At 40.1% G+C, this 20,265-nt stretch overlaps 1 protein-coding gene and 1 long non-coding RNA gene across 2 annotated transcripts; one reads left to right on the forward strand and one right to left on the reverse strand.

The window, feature by feature from the left end:
• The first annotated feature begins 644 nt into the window (after positions 1 to 644).
• Pclaf (PCNA clamp associated factor) lies at positions 645 to 13,558 on the forward strand. The gene is made up of 4 exons (XM_038323165.1): positions 645 to 905; positions 1,173 to 1,253; positions 3,435 to 3,597; positions 13,148 to 13,558. Exons 1-4 carry the CDS (start codon positions 860 to 862, stop codon positions 13,191 to 13,193), a joined length of 336 nt encoding a protein of 111 aa, XP_038179093.1. The 5' UTR covers positions 645 to 859; the 3' UTR covers positions 13,194 to 13,558.
• On the reverse strand, positions 3,398 to 20,063 carry LOC119809932. Its single transcript, XR_005284693.1, has 2 exons — positions 19,743 to 20,063; positions 3,398 to 3,630 (listed from the first exon to the last, which is right to left on the reverse strand). It is a non-coding gene; the product is annotated as an uncharacterized LOC119809932 (long non-coding RNA).
• Between the last annotated feature and the right edge of the window lie 202 nt (positions 20,064 to 20,265).

The following is a 20,265-nucleotide window of genomic DNA, read 5'->3' on the forward strand; positions in this document are numbered from 1 at the left end:
GGTTGTCCTTAAAAAGAACATTAATGGAAAACATTCTGCAGCAAGCACAAATGGTCTAGTTACATGAATGACATTCAGAACAAACACAAATTCTTAGGAATATTGTAATTTTTGAAGCATAGGGTTAGAAAATATTTATGATCTCTTTATTGTAGCATTATTCTCATGTGGGTTGGAACTGTAGCCTTTTTATGTTTGGCAGATTTTGAGCTATGTAGCCATCTTTATTTATATTTTCATATGCATATGAACAATTTGTCCAATTTTTAGTCTTATGTGATCTGAAAACTTTTTTTTTAAAACTCTGTAAAAACCTAAGTTACGTTTTCCTTTCTCCCACCTCAGAAAGTTAAAACATGGCAGAGTTCACCCTTAGCATATTAAACTTTAGCTTTGATTTGCATCGAAAAGTCCACTTAATTTTAATTTTCAGGGTTCAATCACCATGGATTTAACTCTGTGATAACTTTTGAAGAAATATTGCAATTCCTATCTTTACTAGGTTTTATTTTATAAGCCGACTCACTTGGCTAGTTAGTTCACAACCTACCTCCGCACCCACACTTGGGGCACCCACGGAGCGTCCTGGCTCCGCCCACCACGAGTAGGTATGAATCACAACCCCTGGGGCTGATGGACTGGCCAGCAAAGCCTGGTTTCGAGGCTGTCACTCCCTGGAAGCTGCCAATTGGTTCAGGGTGAAGGCGCGGAACCAATAAGAGTCACGATTCTCAAGAGCTTGGAGCGCGCGGGAAAGAGACCCTTTTAAACTGTGGCGGGAACGTCATTTTCGGGTTCTTGTTCAGTTAAGACATCCGCAGCTGGGGCGTTGGTGCGAATTGTCTCTTCCTGTGTGAACATGGTGCGGACCAAAGCAAACTACGTCCCGGGAGCCTACAGAAAAGGTAAAGGGATGCAGCATGGGGGTTATGGGGTTCCCTAGGCCGCCTGTCCCTAGGATGGAGCCGCCGTGGCTATCCACCCCACCCCCACATCGAGCTAGGAAGCAGGCTCCAGGCCCTCACCTCGAGGAAGCTGCGGAGGCCTGGCAAGACTGTTTTGCTGCTGCGCATCACCCTGCTCTCAGCTAGGCTGGGACTGGTAGAACAAAGGTCGGGGGCGTCCGAGCTCTACAGCCTCTTCTGAATGCTCCCCTTTATCTCTCTTTGCAGTGGTGGCTTCTCGAGCCCCCAGGAAGGTGCTTGGCTCCTCCACCTTTGTCACCAGTTCTTCATCGTGTTCGTCGAGAAAAGGTAGGAACGGTCCTGGAAGCTTAGGAAGTAAAATAAAACCCCGGAAAGGAGATCAGGCCTGGCATAGCAGTCCCGAATTGTGAAGCCCTGACCTGTGAATTCATTTTTATTTAATCTTCCTCTGGAATTTGTTTCCCTTGTCATCCTCACTCCCAAATTTCTTCCTTGCCCTCTAAGGGGGCCTTAGTCTTTCCACAGGTTTGGTTAGGGGTGTGAGGAGAGGTTTGTTTTTAAACCTATTTTTCTTTGTTGAATGGTGTTTAGTTTTTCTTAGTATTAACAGTTACTATTTTCTTGGAGGCTACTTAAAAGTGAAAAGTGCCTCCTCATTAGATTTAGAGTGATGGTTGACAGTACTGCCACATTTTTTGTAGGTGTGTGTGTGTGTACTGCTTATCTATGCAGCCGTCTATGAACTTTCTGGGAACTGAACCCGGGCCTTGTCCATGTTGGACAAGTGCTCCACCACTGAGCTGCATCTTCAACCACACTGTCCCAATACAAGTATCTTTTTGCTTCTGTTTGTATTTCTCCCTTCCTCCCGCTCTGTGCCTTTTTCTTCCCACCTGTCCTTCTCTTGCACCCTCCTCCCTTCCCTTTTCCCTCCTTTCCTCCCTCTTCCTTCTTCCAAGGTCTCATGGAGCCCAATCTGGCCTCAGTCTCTACCTACAGAGAATAACCTTGAACCCCAGATCCTTGGGCCCTCTTTCTGATCCTTCTGCCCCTACCTCCCCAGTTCTGGGATTACATGCATGTGCCCTGTATGCCAGGTTTATTTTGTGCTGGGGATCTAACCCAGGGCTTTGTGCATGCTAGGCAACTTTACTGAGCCACATCCACAACCCGTTCCCCTCTTCTCTCTCTCCCGATTGCTGGTATGTACAGGTATGTACTACCACAACCTGCCTTTTTTTTTTTTTTTTTTTTTTTTTTTTGAGATGGGATCCTTGGTTTGTTGCCCAGGCTGCTGTTTAAAGCCCTCCTGCTTTAGACTTCTGAGAAAGTAGGATTGCCGGAGTTAGCCACCATACCCAATAATTCATGGTTTTTATGCCAACCTAACCCCTATTCGTCCCCACCACACACCATTATTTATTTGAGAAAGGACCTTTATGTGTATTTAGCCAGATTGGCTGTAATTCTCTCCTACCTCAGTCTCTGGAGTGCTAGGATTATGGGCATGTACTATACCATACTCAGCCCTCAATTTCTACCAAATCTAAAGATCTCATTAGGAAATATTTACTATTTCCACCTCTTCAGATAAGATAGTAGACAAATTTTTTGAAAGCAGATAAAATTATTCAGAATGTCTTATATTTTGTACAACTAGGGTAAATTCTTTCAAGGCCACCTCTCATTGTCTGGCCTACTGCTTAATCACTAGGGCGAATTGAATAGGTTCTTAATATGTGTTAAACAGCCTGGCAAAGAGGTGCATGACTCTAATCCTAAGTGCTCTGGAAGCCAGGCAGGACTACCGTATATTCAGAGCCAGCCTGGGCTACCAAGTGAGTACCAGGTGTGCCGGGGGTCCTAGCAACACAAAAATAATCAACTAAACAAGAAGTGGCTTGATATAGTGGAAAATGCTTGTATATGAAATACTGACTCACCCCATCCACCAATAAAATAAAAATGGTCATAGATTTGTATTTTTAATGTCAAAAATATATGAAATTATAGTATTCTCATTCCAAATTACTTTTATTGTTATGTATATTGTCTGTGTGTGTGTGTGTTCATATATGCATGGATTTGCACACTATTAAACACATATGGAACTTGAGGATAATTTCTGGAACTCAGTTCTCTCCGGCCCAAACTCTAGTATTCATTTTTTAAAAATATTATGTATACAATATTCTGTCTGCATCTATGCCAGAAGGCCAGAAGAGGGCACCAGACCTTATTACAGATGGTTGTGAGCCACCATGTGGTTGCTGGGAATTGAACTCAGGACCTTTGGAAGAGCAGGCAACACTCTTAACCGCTGAGCCATCTCTCCAGCCCCACTCTTTTATTCTTTACTAGAATACTCTAGGGTTCTTTACCACTGAACATCACTCCAACCTTCATTTTCTAATTCAAGACAGATGTTATATTACTTAATACCTCTAGAAATCTGTATTAAAGAAAGACAATTACATTTAATTTTATTTAATTGTTTCTGTTTTATAGCTGAAAATAAGTATGCAGGAGGGAATCCAGTTTGTGTGCGCCCAACTCCAAAGTGGCAAAAAGGCATTGGAGAATTCTTCAGGCTGTCTCCTAAAGATCCTGAAAAAGAGAACCAGGTTCCTGAGGAAGCAGGATGCAGTGGCTTAGGAACATCGAAAAGAAAGTAAGTATGTTCTGGAAGACAGAAAATATCCCCCTAAAAATAAAAAACAAAAGGGATTGTGAGTAATTTTAAAGTTTCTTTTCAAGCCAATAAGAAAAGGAAAACTATGCTTTAACTTCTAATAATTTTTATGTCATTCTAAAATTTCAAATGCCTTTCAAAAATAATTTTTACTTACTCTAAAAAGTAAATTTATTATTCCTCTACAGTTTTTTTTTTTTTTTGCTTTTTTTTTTTTTGTCTTTGAGGCAGGGTTTCTTTGTTTAACAGCCCTGGCTGTCTTGAAACTCACTCTGTAGACCAGGCTGGCCTCGAACTCACAGAGATCCACCTGCCTCTGTCTCCCAAGTGCTGGGATTAAAGGTGTGCACCACCATTACCAGACTTGTTTTGTTTTTTGAGACAGTCTCCGTGTGTAGCCCAGGATAGATTTGAATTTCTTGTAATCCTTCTGCCTCAGCCTGCTAAGTGCTGAGAGGCATGCGCTACCACACTTTATAGTCTGCCTGCCTTCCTCCTTCCCTCTCTTCCCTCATTTTTCTTGCTTTTTTTCAGCCTGTTCTTTTTTTTCCAAAAAAAAAAAAAAAAAAAAAAACCTCTATGTCAGTTCATCTAGTGAATTTCAATACCCCACAAAATTACTACTGTGTATAGCTCAGTGTAAGTCCGATACTCAGTGTGCATGCAGGGCTAGGTTTAGTCTCCAGTAACAAAACAAGTAGTAATACTATATGGTGAACTTTCACAAGAAATATACAATTAACATAGAGAAAGGAATCAGAAATAACTCTAGAAATATATATATATATATATATTTAGTATATAATCAATAATATATAGTACATATTTATATATTCTCTATAAATCCTTAAGAATTCTTCAAACTGGGACTGGAGCTTTTAAAATTTTTTGGTTTTTTTGAGACAGGGCCTCTTATGTAGCTCTGGCTGTCCTGGAATTCACTATATAGACTACACAGGCCTTGAACTCACAGACATCTGGCTTCTGAATGCCAGGATTAAAGGCAACGCCATGCCAGCTTGTTTTTAAGATTAATGAATGAGAATGCTAGTGATAAATGTTGAGCTCAAATTCTGGATGAAAACATATAATACTTGGGACTAGAGAGATGGCTCGGCCTTTAAGAACATGTGCTGCTCTTGCAGAAGGTTCAGGTTTGGTTCCCGTACCTATATGGCAGCTCACAACTGTGTGTGAATCCAGTTCTAGGGGGTCTGATACCTCTTCTGACCTATTTGGGTTCCTGCAGCATGTGTACATACATACAGCTGGGCACAGATATACATGTATCTATAAAATAGATATATATAAAAGTAAAAAGGATTTTTTTAAAAGTACAATCTACTTTTCAGGACACACATACACACAATAAAAAATATAACAAGTATCAATAATTATATATCTGGATAAAAATCTTATCTCATGCTACATACTATCAATATCTAACAATCAACATCTATCACTTTGGTAAGAATCACAAAAAATAAAAACAAAAACAAAAACAGGCATAGTAGCTCATGCTTTGAATCCCAGCACTAGTGATGCAAAGGCAGGTGGAGCTTTGTAAGTTCTAAGCCAGTCTGGTCTACATAGTGAGTTCCAGGACAGCCATGGCTACACAGACAAGTTCTCTCTGTCTTGAAACAAAAAGAGGGTGGGGGCTGGAGATGTAGCTCTCAGTGAAGAAAACTTAGCATGTTTGAGGCATTGGCTTCATTACTCTGTACGTAAAAAATTTTAAAAATTGGGAAAAAACGTATTTGAATTTTTATAGGTTTCTAAGTATTAAAGCTAAGGGACACACATGGAGGCTGTGGGCAGAGGGCAGCTTTCAGGAGTCAGTTCTCTTCCCACCTCTACATGGGGTCAGGGATTGAACTCAGGTGTTTAGATTCAAATGACAAGCAAGCACTTTTATCAGCTGAGCCATTTCAATGCCCCTACTTTTTAATTTTTGTTTGTTTTTTTGAGACAGGATTTTACTATGTAGCCTTGGCTGGTCAAGAACTCACTATGTAGACCAGGCTGTCTTGGAACTCACAGAGATGCACCTGTCTCTGCCTCCTGAATGCTGGGATTAAAGTTGCATACCTCCATGTCTTGCCTACTATTCTCTTTTTAAAAGTGGGTTTTTTTTTTTCAGATTTATTTATTTATTTATTATGTATACAGTGTTCTGTCTGTCTGTATGCTTGCTGGTCAGAAGAAGGCACCAGATCTCATTACAGATGGATGTGAGCCACCATGTGGTTGCTAGGAATTGAACTCAGGACCTCTGGAAGAGCAGGCAGTGCTCTTAACCTCTGAGCCATCTCTTCAGCCCCCTAAAAGTGTTTTAATTCTAAAGGAAATTATTTGTGAGATTGAGGCTAGTCTGAACTATCTAAGATCCTGCTTCACAAAACTAAACAAAAAAAGCACTTGGGTGCAGAAAGAGAGGGTGTGGCACCATGACACTGCCATTGTGATGTCTTCATGAAAGTAAGACCTGGTCTGTAATCTCCACACCGGCTAAAAGCTTAGAGAACTTCCAGCTCAACAAGCAGCAAGCTGGACACGCGGCACCCTGACCATCGAGGGTGAGAGGATGGCGGTCAGACTCTGTTTGGGGCTATTGCTCCTTGTGGTCCTCCCCATGCAGATTGAGTCATTTCTCCCTGTATCCAGCACAGCAGGCCCTACCTACTATGAAACTGATGGCCCTGATGACTCCACCGTGGAATCCTCCAGCAACTCCCTAAAAGCTATAACCAATCTCCTTGGGGTCTTGCTTACCTTTCTGTGTCTTATCCGCTAAGAGCCTCAGACCAGATCACATTCTAATATTGGACCAAGTGGCACCTGCAAATCCAGTGTTGAAAGGAAAACAACCAGGTCTTCACATCTACTCATCCCACTGGTTTTAGTAAAACAGAAAATCCTGAGAAGCTCAAACTGGACTGCCTTGAAGATCATCTCAAGGGTCAATTAGATGGTGAATACTAATCTTAAATCTCCTGGAGCTTCACATATAACAACAGAGAAAGACAATGCTGAACACTGGTTAATGATTTCATTACATGTGGTTTATGAAATATGGATCATTAAAAATCCACCTTGAAAATAATTTCACTTTGCTCTAGAGAAAAAGTGTGCAGTGTGGAATGGAGATTCAGTATTCTTTATGGTTCACTAAACCACAGGGCCTGTAATTAGGAAGTAAGAAAATATTTCAGATTTTACATGTATTTTGGGAGGAAGTACAAGAAAACTACTGTAAATTCTCTTCTCTCCTTTGCCATTCTCTCTGTGCTACAAATTGAACTCTGGAACTTGTAAGCATTAGGCAAGCTCTACCTCTGTACTATAGTCATTTAATTCTGTGTCTTCCTCTCTTTCTCTCTCTCTCTCTGTGTGTGTGTGTGTGGATTCTTTTGTTTTTGTTTTTGTTTTGAAGCAAGGTTTCTCTGTATAGCCCTGGCTGACCTGGAACTTGCTCTGTAGACCAGGCTGGCCTGGAACTCAAATATCCTCTGTTTGGAGTCTGTGCCACCACTACCCAGCTCTCTTTCTTGCTTTTTTTTCTTTTTCCTTTTTCTTTTCTTTTTTTTTTTTTTTGAGATGGTTTCACTCTGCAGCCCAGGCCAACCTTGAACAAGTGGCAACCCTTCTACCTTAACCTCGCTGATCTCTGGTTATGGGTTAGAAGTGTGAGCCACCATACTTGGTTGCATTTAGTTTTTTGTATAGTAACTGACATTAGGGCAAGGATGGGTTGAATCTACTTCCTGAGTAATCCCCTCTACCCGGTAACCCACTCTTGCTTTGAAATCACTCTGTAGCTAGAGCCTTATACTCTATCCTCCTGTCTTGGCCTCTATAATGATGAGATTGTAGCTATGCACTGGGCCTGGAGATGTACCTCAGTGACAGAAGGCTTGTCAGCACAAGGCCCTTGGTTCAACCTCTTACCACTGCAAAAAATATAATGTATTGATAGGCATTTTACATCATGTTCAGCTAGTAATTAAAAAAAACAGATATTTTTATTTATGCATATATGTATGTGCCTGCATGAGTTTATTTATACCACATATGTGCAGGTACTTATGAAGGCTGGAGGGCACAGATCCCCTGGAACTAGAACTACAGGTGTTTGTGAGTCACCTGATATAGGTGCTAAGAAAGGAACTATATCCTCTTTAAGGATGCAGTAAGTGCTCTTGGTTCCTACACCATCTCTTCACAACGCAAAAGCTACACAGGTCAGTCTGGGTTACCTGAGACCTTGTCTCTAAACAAATGAAAATCAGACAAAAATTGACTTTCCATCACATGGAGAGAAATTATATAGTTTCATAGGCAAGTTTAATCTATAGTATAATATAAATCAGCAATAGTCAGGCACATGTTTTAATTACATTGAGACAGATCATGAGTTCAAGCTATCCTAGAGTACATAGTGAGACTGTCTCAAAAACCCAAAACAAGTGATAGTGATATAATTCTGTGGTAGAGTCCTTGTGTAGCATATATCCCTGGGTTTAGTTCAGAGCAGAGCAACTAAACAAGAAAACTCAAAACAACAAAAGCTAGATTCTACAGGTTGACACCATTTTTAAGCCACTTTTGTAGATCTGCCATTGTTTTAGAGAACTGTGATTATCCATTTATTGAAACAGTAAATGAATATATCAGAAGGAATGTGAACTTCTGAATTCATATTCTGCTATGGTTATTCCTTATAACCTTGTTTTTGCCCCAAAGCTGGGCAAGCTCCTTTTGCACATAGAACTATTTGCATGAATGTTTTTCCCTTTTTAGTCATTTTCTTTAAGTTACGTTTAGTATGGTGTGTGTGTGTGTGTGTGTGCGCGCGCGCGCGCGCGCGCGTGTGCACATGCATGCAGGCATGTGCCATGGCACATGTATGGCATCCAGGGGACACTCTGCAGGAGTTGATTTGCTTCTGCCATTGAACTCAGGCCATCAGCTTGGTGGCAAGCACCTTTGCCTGCTGAGCCATCTCCTTGGCCTTCTTTTCTAGGCTTTGACTTCAAATTAGTCACAATGGCTTTGCATTTTCTTTTTCTTTCATTTCTCTAAAATATTTTTTTCAAATTTATTATATATATGTATATGTAATAATCATATATAATTTATTATATCTGGGCACCGGATCTCATTATAATGGGTTTGAGCCATCATGTGGTTGCTGGGAATTGAACTCAGGACCTTCAGAACAGCAGTCAGTTCTCTTAACTTCTGAGCCATCTCTCCAGCCATAAAGTATTTTTTTTTAGTTATGCATCCAAGGTAGTGGGTTTTATTTGACACTTTAAAACTTAATAAGCTGGGCAGTGGTGGTGCACACCTTTGATCCCAGCACTAAGGAAACAGAGGCAGGCAGATCTCTCTGAGTTCGAGGCCAGCTTGGTCTGCAGACAGATTCAGAAAAGCCAGGGCTACACAACACAGTGAAACCCTGTCTCAAAAAACAAACAAGGGGGCTGGAGAGATGGCTCAGAGGTTAAGAGCACTGGCTGCTTTTCTGGAGGTCCTGAGTTCAATTCCCAGCAACCACATGGCTCACAACCATCTGTACTGAGATGCGCTCCTCTGGCATGCGGGCATACATGGAGGCAGAATGTTGTATACATAAATAAATCTTAAAAAAAAACAAAACAAACAAGGCTGGATGGCTCGGCAGTTAAGAGCACCGACTGCTTTTCCAGAGGTCTTGAGTTCAATTCCCAGCACCCACATGGCAGCTCAGAACTGTCTGTAACTCCAGTTCCAGGGCATCTGACCCTCACACCAATGAACATAAAATAATAATAAATTTTTAAAAAACTGCCTACAGTTTAAAAAAGTTAAAAAACAAAAATAATAAAAATCAATCCCTCCCCCACTTAAAATTTGTGTGTGTGTGTGTGTGTGTGTGGTGTGCTTGTGCCTCTTAGGAGGCCAGAGAGCAATTTCAGGAGTCGGTTCATTCCTTCCACATTGGGTTGTCAGGTGCCAAGTGCTTTTACCCACTGAACCATCCAATGGCCCCAGAGTCATTTTCACACTCTGTTATGCTTCGTTCTTATTTGTTCCCCTGTACTGATTTAACCTTTTTGCACAGCCCCTTCCTCTTCCTTGCTTCTGAATTTCATCACATCTATCTTGTTCCTTTCTCCACTCTTACACTGTGCCCTCATCTCATAGTCCCTTTTCTATTTTGATGTTCTTCCTACACATACATATGTATGTACAAATATATTTACATTTAAATTCTGTGTATTAAAGAAAATATTCGGTATTTGTCTTTCAAAGTATTGGTTACTAGATGTAACATGATCTCTAGTTTCATCCATTTTCTTGGAAATGTAAATTTTTTCAAAGATTTTATTAAAAATCTTAAATTTTTATTTATGCATGTATGTACATGTGTGTGGGTGCCCACAGAGACTGGAAGAGGTCATTGGATACTCTGTCCTATGTGGTGCTGGATATGAACTCCTGTCCTCTGCAAGAGCAGTAAGTGCTCTTAACCACAGAGCCATCTCTCTGGCCTCTAAATGTAATTTCATTCTTCTTCATAGCTAAACAAAATTCCATTGTGTATATGTGTCAAATTTTCTTTATTCATTCATCTATGACACAGCTATAGGCTAGTTCTTATCTTGACTTGTGATCAGTACAGCAAGCATAGCCTTGAATTCAGAGATCCACCTGCCTTTGTCTTCCAGGTGCTAGGATTAAAAGCATGTGCCACCATTTGAGCCTGGCTTCGAATGTCTTTCTCAATCACCTGGAGCATGCTGATTTGACTTGACTAGACTAGCTGACCAATGAGTCTCAAATCCTCCTGTCTCTGCCTTCTCAGCACTGAGATTGCAGGCATATGGCATTGTGCCCAGCTCTTTAATGTAGATTCTGAGGGGATGGAACTGAGGTCTTTATGTTTGCTTTGTAAGAATTTTACCTATCAAGAAGTCTCTTTAGCCTCGATTACATAAATTTTTTTTTTTTTTTTGTTTTTTTCGAGACAGGGTTTCTCTAGCTTTGGAGCCTGTCCTGGAACTAGCTCTTGTAGACCAGGCTGGCCTCCAACTCACAAAGATCCTCTTGCCTCTGCCTCCCAAGTGCTGGGATTAAAGGCGTGCGCCACCACCACCTGGAATAAATCTTGAACTTAACTATTATACCTAATGAAATTCAGATCCCTGCAAAATAGAAGTTTGGGTCATGATTTGTTAACTTATCTGGATTTCCAGTAAAACACAGTGAAGACCTTCCCATAATCTATTAATTAGTACATGAAGCAAGGATAATCTCATACCAAGGCTGAATACTTTGTTATAGCTTCCTTCTTTTAGTATCTGGTCTATGACCATTCAGCTCACTGGATCTCATTTGGAAACAAAGGGTTTTAGAGTAGATACTACTAAAGTTTCTCAACTCTAAAATAAAATTGTGATAAAGTTTTTAATTGACTATAAAAAGAATGATAAGTACAGAATGGCTTTGGATTAATATTAGTGTACCTTTATTCAAATGTGATTATCAGAGCTTACCAAATGATTTGGGGGTTATTTTTAAATAATATGTCCATGTAGTCCAAAGAAAATGGCAATTTGTTTGCTATTTTTTCTCTACTTAAATGAATTTTTTTAATGAATGTTGACAGTTTTATACATGTATGTGATAATATTTTTTCAAGATTTTTTTTTTTTTTTTTTTGGTTTTTCGAGACAGGGTTTCCCTGTAGTTTCTAGAGGCTGTCCTGGAACTAGCTCTTGTAGACCAGGCTGGCCTCGAACTCAGAGATGCGCCTGCCTCTGCCTCCCGAGTGCTGGGATTAAAGGCGTGCGCCACCACCGCCCGGCTTCAAGATTTATTTTTATGTGCTTTGATGTTTTGCCTGCATGTGTGTCTATGTGAGGGTGTCAGATCTTTAAAACGAGTTATAGATAGCTGTGAGCTTTCATGTGGGTCCTGGGAATTGAACCCAGGTCCTCTGGAAGAGCAGCCATTGCTTTTTACCACTGAGCCATCTCTCCAGCCCTTAATCATATTTCTATTTTAAAGATTTAAGTTATGTGTATGGGAATGTGCATGTTGAGTTCAGGTACATGGGTAGGCCAGAAGATAGCACTGGCTCACTTGGAACTGAAGTTGCAGGCAGTAGTGAACTGTCCAATATGGGTTCCCAGGACTAGACTTGGGTACTCTAAGAGCAGCAAGTGCTTGACACTGGTCTTGGTGGTCGTAAAGGAGGGAGAGCAGACCGAAGCTGGCCTCATGGCAATATAGTCTGCTATAGAGCATTGGGTCAGATTCATTCATGCCTTGGCTCTTGTAAAATGGGATAGCATGAGAATTATATATGCATCTGGGCAGTTGTAGCATCGTGTTTGTATGTCTAATGATTTATTTGTTTATAACCATGTAACCAGTGAAGTGGCCATCATTTGTGATCTTTTTTTTTCATTTGTGATCTTATCTACAGTTTGTTGGAAAAACAAGCAGACGAGCCCACACTGAGACACTAAAGGCTACAAAGAGAAACCCTGTCTTGAAAAAAGAAGTGAAATGCTTTAGGATTTAACATGTATTTAGTTCAATAAAGACGTTTGAAAAAAAAAAAAAGAGCAGCAAGTGCCCGTTACTACTGAGCAATCTCTCCAGCCCCCATTTATTTATTTATTTATTTATTTATTTATTTATTTATTTATTTGTGGAATCTTTCTATGTAGCCCAAGCTGTCCCAAAACTCACTATGCAATCCAAGCAGGACTTGTAATTTGCAGCAGTCTTTGTGCTTCAGCCTCCCAGTGTAGGAGTTACACATCAGAATATGCATATTTATTGTGTGTGTGTGTGTGTGTGTGTGTAAGGCCCAAAGAAGAGCTGGAGTTACAGTAAGTTGTGAGCTGCCTGATGTATGCGCTGGGAACTAAACTGCTGTCCTGTTCAAAAATGGATGAGCTGGATGGTGATGGTGGCGCACACCTTTAATCCCAGCATTTAGGAGGCAGAGGCAGATCTCAGTTGAGGCCAGCCTGGTCTACAGTGCAAGTTCCAGGACAACCAGGAATGTTATACAGAGAAACCCTGTCTTGAAAAAACAACAAAAAGAATGGATGAGCCATCTCTCTGGTGTTTCTTATTTTGTTGAGACAGAGTCTTACCACATAGTTCTGGCTGACTTGATACTTGGTATGCAAACCAGAATAGCCTCAAACTATTTTTTTCTTCATTGGCAATCCCACTGCCTCAGCTTCCTGAGGTACTAGGAGTACAGGTATACACTGCCTACCTGGCTCTTTTTAAGCAGAACTCCTAACATGTCCTAAATGAAAAATGCTGATTCCATGAATCAACAAGGAATGTGGTGTTAGAAGGTTTTGTTGTGCTAGCTCTTGGAACTGTTTACACTTGCTAATTATTAGAGTTTAATTTTTTTTCATTTCTAGTTACTTGAGCCAGACCTTTATTATTAATGTTCTGATTTTATAAACAGTTGATACTTGAGTGATTTAAATTCTCTTCTTCACAGAGCATGTCCTTTGCAACCTGATCACCCAGATGACGAAAATGAATAGAACTTACTCATCTGAATAATGTCTTCAGTTTACTTAGGTATTCTGGGATGTAAATTTGGGTAGATGTGTTTGTTTATTTGACTTGTTGACTACGCATTCATGTAGCCATTCAAAACAACTGGCTGTAAAAAGGGAGGATTTTTTTTTATAATTTGTAAATTATAATTGCATACTCGAATTTATAATGTAATAAGATGCTTCTTTTACCTGTTAAGTTTCTTGCTAAAATCAACATTGCATGATGTTCTAATTACTAATCTACCGTCTTTGAGATTTGCTTAGATCTTTGTACTAATACCACATTATGGACACTTCGTTATTGAAATAGTGCCAAATTGTTATGGCTTGTTTGCTTTAAAAACTCAACTTAGGGGCTGGAGAGATGGCTCAGTGGTTAAGAGCATTAACTGTTCTTCCAGAGGACCTGAGTTCAATTCCCAGCAACCACATGATGGCTCACAACCATCTGTAATGAGATCTGGCGCCCTCTTCTGGCCTGCAGGCATACATGGAGGCAGAATGTTGTATACATAATAAATAAATAAAATCTTTGAAAAAAAAAAACTCAACTTAGTCTTTTTCACATTAAAAAAATCAGTATTAACTGAATTTAATCGCTTGCCATTTCTTAAAATGGGGGGCAAAGATAAAATGTCAGCTGGGTGTGGTAGTGCACACCTTTGATCCCAGCACTCGGGAGGCAGAGGCAGGTGAGCCTCTTTGAGTTGGAGGCAAGCCTGATCACAAATGGAGCTACAGGACAGCCAGTGCAGTTGTACAGAGAAACCCTGTCTCAAAAAAAAAACCAAAAACAATACCAAAGAATCAGGAGCAAAGATTTCATGGATACATTAAAAGAATTTTTCTTGGATATACATTCATTTCAGTATCATAAAATATTACCTTTTTGCATATGTATTTTTTCCTTTTCTCCCCCAAGACAGTTTCTCTATGTAGTCCTGGCTGTCCTGGAACTCGCTCTATGGATCAGGCTGATCTTGAACTCGGCGATCCACCTGCCTCTGCCTCCTGAATGCTGTGATTAAAGACTTTGCCACCATGCCCGGTTTTTGCCAATATTTTTAAAGTTGGGAGTAAAAAATTTGACAAATCATGCTATAAATCAAGTTTTATGCCTCAAGTCCTTAAAATTTCCCCTTCATTTCTCTCTCCTTCCCTACCCCTCTTTGGTTTTTTTCAAGACAGGGTTTCTCTGTGTAGCCCTGGCTGTCCTAGAACTCACTCTAGACCAGGCTGGCCTCTAACTCACAGAGATCCACTTGCCTCTGGAGTGCAGGGATTAAAGGCATGCGCCACTACTGCCCTCCCCTTTACTTCTCAAGATGGTTTGATCATTGAAGAGATACGTATACTAATTATTTTGAGGCAGCATCTCATTATGTAGCCTCTAAGTGGCCTGTAGAGAAAGCTAGCTTTGAACTCACAGATCTGTCTGTTTCATAAATGCTGGGATAAAAAGTATGTGCCACTATGTTAACTGATATATTTGATTTTCTCATTGTGTTTTGTTTACTGACAGGCTATCAATTTTCAAAATTATCCATGTTCTTAGCAGCCATGTTTTTGTGTAATGTTTAAAATAAATGCGCAGTTTTGCAATACAGTATCCATTTGTGTTTCCTATCATCTATACTATTTTATTTCCAAATACAAATATATGTATTGGTGTTATTTTTAAGTCAATTTACAAATCATTTGAGATCAGCTGATTATAGACTTTTTTATGGTTTGTCTTTTACACTTTAGACACTAAGCAGAACCTCTTGATCCAATTACTTTGAAAATTATGTTTCTTGTTTCCTTTTTTGTTTGTGGTTTTAGCTTTTTAAATAAAGGTTTATTTTTATTTTATGTGTTTTGAGTGTTTTGCCTAAATGTACATATGTGTATGTGGCGTGTGTGTGGTGCCAGAAGAGGCCTCGGATCTGCTGCACCTGGAATTAGGATACAGTTGTTGTCAAGTGGGGGATGGGAACTGAACCTGGGTCTTCTACAAGAGCAGCAAGTGGTCTTAACCACTGAACCATCTCTCTAGCCATGTTTTAGCTTTAAAGAGGGTCTCGCCAAATCTTAGGTTAAACTGAAATTCTCTATGTAGCCCAGGCTGGTCTTGACCCTGAGACAATAACCCTCCTCATCTTTCCAAGTGCTGGGATTACAGGTATTTGCCAATACAAATGTGTAAGTTTTTTTGTTGTTTGTATTTTATTTTTTGAGACAGGGTTTCTCTGTGTAGCCCTGGCTGGCCTAGAACTCCTTTTTGGATCAGGCTAGTCTTGAACTTAAAAGATCCACCTGCCTCTGTCTCCTGAGTGCCGAGATTAAAAGCATACATAATCACTGCCTGATTTTGGTTTGATTTTAAGAAGTAGGTTAAAGTTTATTTATATTTTATGTATGAGAGCTCTGCATGTATCCCTGCAGGCCAGAAGAGGGTATCAGATCCTATTATAGATGGTTGTGAACAACCATGTGGTTGCTGGGAATTGAACTCAGGACCTCTGGAAGAGCAGTCAGTACTATGAACCGCTGAGCCATCTCTCCAGCCTCTAAACCAAGTCTTTTAAAGTCAGGTTTTAGTAGCTCTGAAATCTGATTTGCTTTCTCACTAGTAGAGCAACTTTATGCTGGTGAGTCTAATGACCCAAATTTTGATGTGTATAATTGTTTCCAAAATGTAGGATATATTGGATTTATTTAGTTACAGTCTGCAGATATATATATGGGTATGGATATATATGGGTTGAATGTGTGTAAAGGTTAGAGGACAACTTGTGAGAGTCAGCGTTTTCCAGTAGGATCAAAGATTCAGCCATCTTCCCAGCCCCTTTCTGCTCTATCCTCCACCAGCCCATTTTGAGACAGGTCTCCCTATAAACAGCTTATAAATCCTACTATAGTTAGAATATTCCAGATAAACTCTTTTAGAAAAACTGAAAGTTTAGAAGGGTCTTGTCCAACCACTATTATCATAATTGGTCCTTTAAAAAAAAACTTTGAGAATATACAGAAATAGAGGAGACTGTCATCAAATCAGATGGAAAGATTGTTAGAAGTCACAGTAACTCCTCAATAAATGGACTGTTCTATCACTCAACAACTGTAATATGAAAGAATGTTGAGTTCCAGTTGTTTTAACTCCGATCTATTTGCGGTCCATTTTTTTAAGAATAGTTTATTTTTTAAGAATTTATTATGTTCTGCCTGCATGTCAGAAGAGGGCACCAGATTGTATTACAGATGGTGGTGAGCCACCATGTGGTTGCTGGGAATTGAACTCAAGACCTCTGGAAGAAAAGCCTGTAAGTGTTCTTAACCTCTGAGCAATCTCTCCAGACCTGCTTGGCCCATTCTTGAAAGAATGTGCTATTCCACATATCAATTTTCAGTTATTTAAAAATGTATCTTTAGCCTTCTCTTCATTAGGTTTAACATTTTACTATTTGTCACATATCCTGAGTTTCTCTGAATCACTTGTGCATCTTTTCAATTGATTATTGCTTAGGCACAAAAAAGGTAAATCTGACTAAATTTCTTCTTTCTTGCCCTGAGTAGTCATCATAAACTATTCATTGCTAGTTTGGTGTTATTTTTAATTATTTTATGTGTATGAATATTTTGCCTGTATGCACATACATATGCACCACATGCATACCTGGTATCATGGATCCCCTGGAAATGAAGTTACAGGCAGTTGTGAGAATTGAACCAAGGTCCTGTAGAGGAACAGCCAGCTTCTAGCCACCAAGCCATCTCTCCACTCCCCAAATTTGCTCTTTTTGTTGTTTAGTCCAGATTGGGTTATAATTCATATCAATCTTCCTAACTCAGTTCTGAAGTGCTAGAATTACAGGCACCATGCTCAACTTAATTCATTAAGTCATTACAAAGAAAATAAAATTAAAAAGTGAATTTAAAGACAGGAGGCTGGAAGTCCCATATTAATCATATGATACAGGTACTGTACTGGCTTTTGAAGGCAACTAAGATCTAGCCTATGAACATAATATTCTACAGTCCATATTAAGAGTATATCCTTACTCTTAATATATCTTAATATACCCAGCCGAATAACTCAAAGGGAAGGGCAATTGCTGCTAATGCCAAGTCTGGCAACCCGAGCTCAGTCTCTGGGATAAATCTGTTGAAGGAGCGAAGGACCTTGAGCATATTCTAATTTCCACATTCATGCACCTACACCAAAATAAATATAATAATAAAGAATATGGATTCCTGTAACATTATTTACAAAATTACAAGAGTGTAGTTAAACTCACACATGTAGTTTTAAGTTAGGACTTTGCTACTTATCTTTCAAGGTCTCCAAACAATCAGTATTTGAAAATGAAAGAATTGCAAAAGCTCATTTGATCATTTAGGACAACCCAGTTATTCAGACACATAGAAAAGTGAATTAAAAAAAAAAAAACAAACCAGCTGGGTGGTGGTGGTACACACCTTTAGTCCCACCCAGCACTTGGAAGGCAGAGGCAGACAGATCTCTGAGTTCAAGGTTGGCCTTGTCTATAGACCGAGTTCCAGGACAGGCTCTAAAGCTACACAGAGAAACCCTGTCTCTAGAAAACAAACAAAACAAAACCAAAAAAGCCCCAAAGCAGTAAGGGAAGGAGCTAAACGCTGCTTATAAAGCACTCAGTAGTGGTTGTGTTCTGCAAAGGTGTGTGCATTGCTAAGAGCTTACGCTCATGGTTGAATATAATTTTATTTAATGAGGCAGTAATTTCTATAGGCCCCGTTTTTGTTTTAAACCATAACCATGTTATCATTCTTTTGGTACATCATAAGCTGTTGCTCATTGGGCTCAGATTTGTATTTATTTTAGAAGTTAAAGGATTGTATTTACACCTGTTGGCAGTTGAAATAGTAAACTCTGCTAGTGCTTTATCACTCATCACTTTGAGCCGGCTCTGTGTGTGTGTGTGTGTGTGTGTGTGTGTGTGTGTTATCAGGCACACATGATAATGGCAGAAGTGGGGATATTTTAGGCTTATTAAACAACGTGCTAAAACAACTTGCTACTGATACATCAGAAGCTAAAGTGGTTCTCTGAAAGCTTTACTGAATTAATTACCTAGGATGAATCAATTTAATGTCATCCTATGGGTCTAGGAAATGAACAGAGTTACCAAACCTAGATTTCTTTTTTTTTCTTTTTCTTTTTTTTTGGGGGGGGGGGGTTTCGAGACAGGGTTTCTCTGCAGCTTTAGAGCCTGTCCTGGAGCTAGCTCTTGTAGACCAGGCCGGTCTCGAACTCACAGAGATCCGCCTGCCTCTGCCTCCCGAGTGCTGGGATTAAAGGCATGCACCACCACCGCCTGGCTTTTTAAATTTTTAAAAATATTTATAAATTTATAATATCAATATTAATATTATAAATTATATATAAATATTAGAAATATTAAAAATATTATAAATATCAATAAATATTTTAATATTTATTTATTGTGTATACAGCATTCCTTCCATGTATGCCTGCAAGCCAGAAGAGGCCACCATATGGTTACTGGGAATTGAACTCAGGACCTTTAGAAGAGCAGGTAATGCTCTTAACCTCTGAGCCATCTCTCCAGCCCTCCAAACCTAGATTTCTATCCTAGCTGAGGTGAACAACAGTCTACTAGTAAATTTCTGACCGATAAAATTGGGGCCTGCAGTTGCAAATGTCTTCATTGACACGGCGGAGAAAAATTCTGAAGCTAAAGTTAAAATTCAGCATTCAGGAGGCAGAGGCAGGTGGATGGATCTCTTTAGTACAAGGCCAACCTGGTCTACACAGTTCAGTTCACTCCGGGCTTCATAGTGAGGTCCTGACTCAAAATATAAAGTCTCATGATGATTCCCCCCCCCCCCCCCAACCCAGGTTTCTCTTAAAATGTAATGACTGTAATTATACGGGTCATTTTATAAAGAGAGGGTTATTTTGTTGGCTTCTGCCCAACCATCGTTTACCGGTTTTTTAAATGTGAGATTGAACCTAGTGCCCGAGGCATGCTAAGGAAAATGTTTTAAAACTGGAACTCACCATATAGACTGGGCTTTGTACTCCCTATGCTCTCTCCCTCTGGAGTCCAAGCATTACAGTCCCGCTTACCATGCCCACTTTAAATGAGGTTTTGCTCCCCACCCACTGCCCCCACCCGCTTTCTTCAGTGCCTGGGGATAAAACTAAGGACCTTGCCCATGCCAGGCATGTGCTGTATCATAGAACTACATCCCGGCCTTAATGAGGTTTTTTTTTTTTTTTTTTTTTTAAATGGACAACGTTCTTGTTCACGGAATAGGTATGATGGTTTATTCTGAAGGATTAGTTGTCTTCCTACTCAAGCTTAGTTACCGGCATTCTTTAGTCTTGCTTTGTTGTTTTAGGGAATAATTTTCCCCTGGTCAATTTACATGGAACGCCCACCTCCTTTAGATATAGCTACGTTATTTCCAGGTTACATATAAATACGCTAAACCTTTCTTTTTTTAATAAAAGAAAACAAGCTGAGACGAATCTTTTCTTACCCTCTATTCGACTTCTGGGGCCGTTTCAGAACGAAATCCCTGCAAACGTCTGGTTGAAACGACAGGAAATCCACCAGAGGGAAAAGTCGGCTAGAAAAGGAGAAACTCCCGCTAGGGCCCTGAGAGAGGAGCTTTGGGAGGAGCCGCCGGGTTGGCCTAGGATTCGAGAAGAGGCGAGGAGGTGTGTGTAGTTTGGCGCTAGTGTCGGAGAATAGCTGAGGGAACCAGACACATGGGTCTACTACCTGCGGCAGCGAGGCGTTTACTTGGTCTAATACTACAAATTAAAGGTCTAAGGATATTGCCAAAGGAGAACACGAAGTTACCGACCCACCGCCCAACGGTCCCAGAAGAAATGGGGGGTGGGTATCTTTAAAGGCACTTCCGCTTAGCAACCCCACGCTGTTGCTAAGGAGGGGCTGCAGCATGGACGACCCGGAAGTGGTGATCTGAATTTCTCATTGACTGCTAAGGGTTTGTCCTATCAGGAGAGCCAGGATGCGCAGCGGCTCCTGGAGGTGGG

The sequence above is a fragment of the Arvicola amphibius genome, chromosome 3 (genome assembly GCF_903992535.2).
Source record: "Arvicola amphibius chromosome 3, mArvAmp1.2, whole genome shotgun sequence".
In the NCBI taxonomy this organism is placed as follows: Eukaryota; Metazoa; Chordata; class Mammalia; order Rodentia; family Cricetidae; genus Arvicola; species Arvicola amphibius.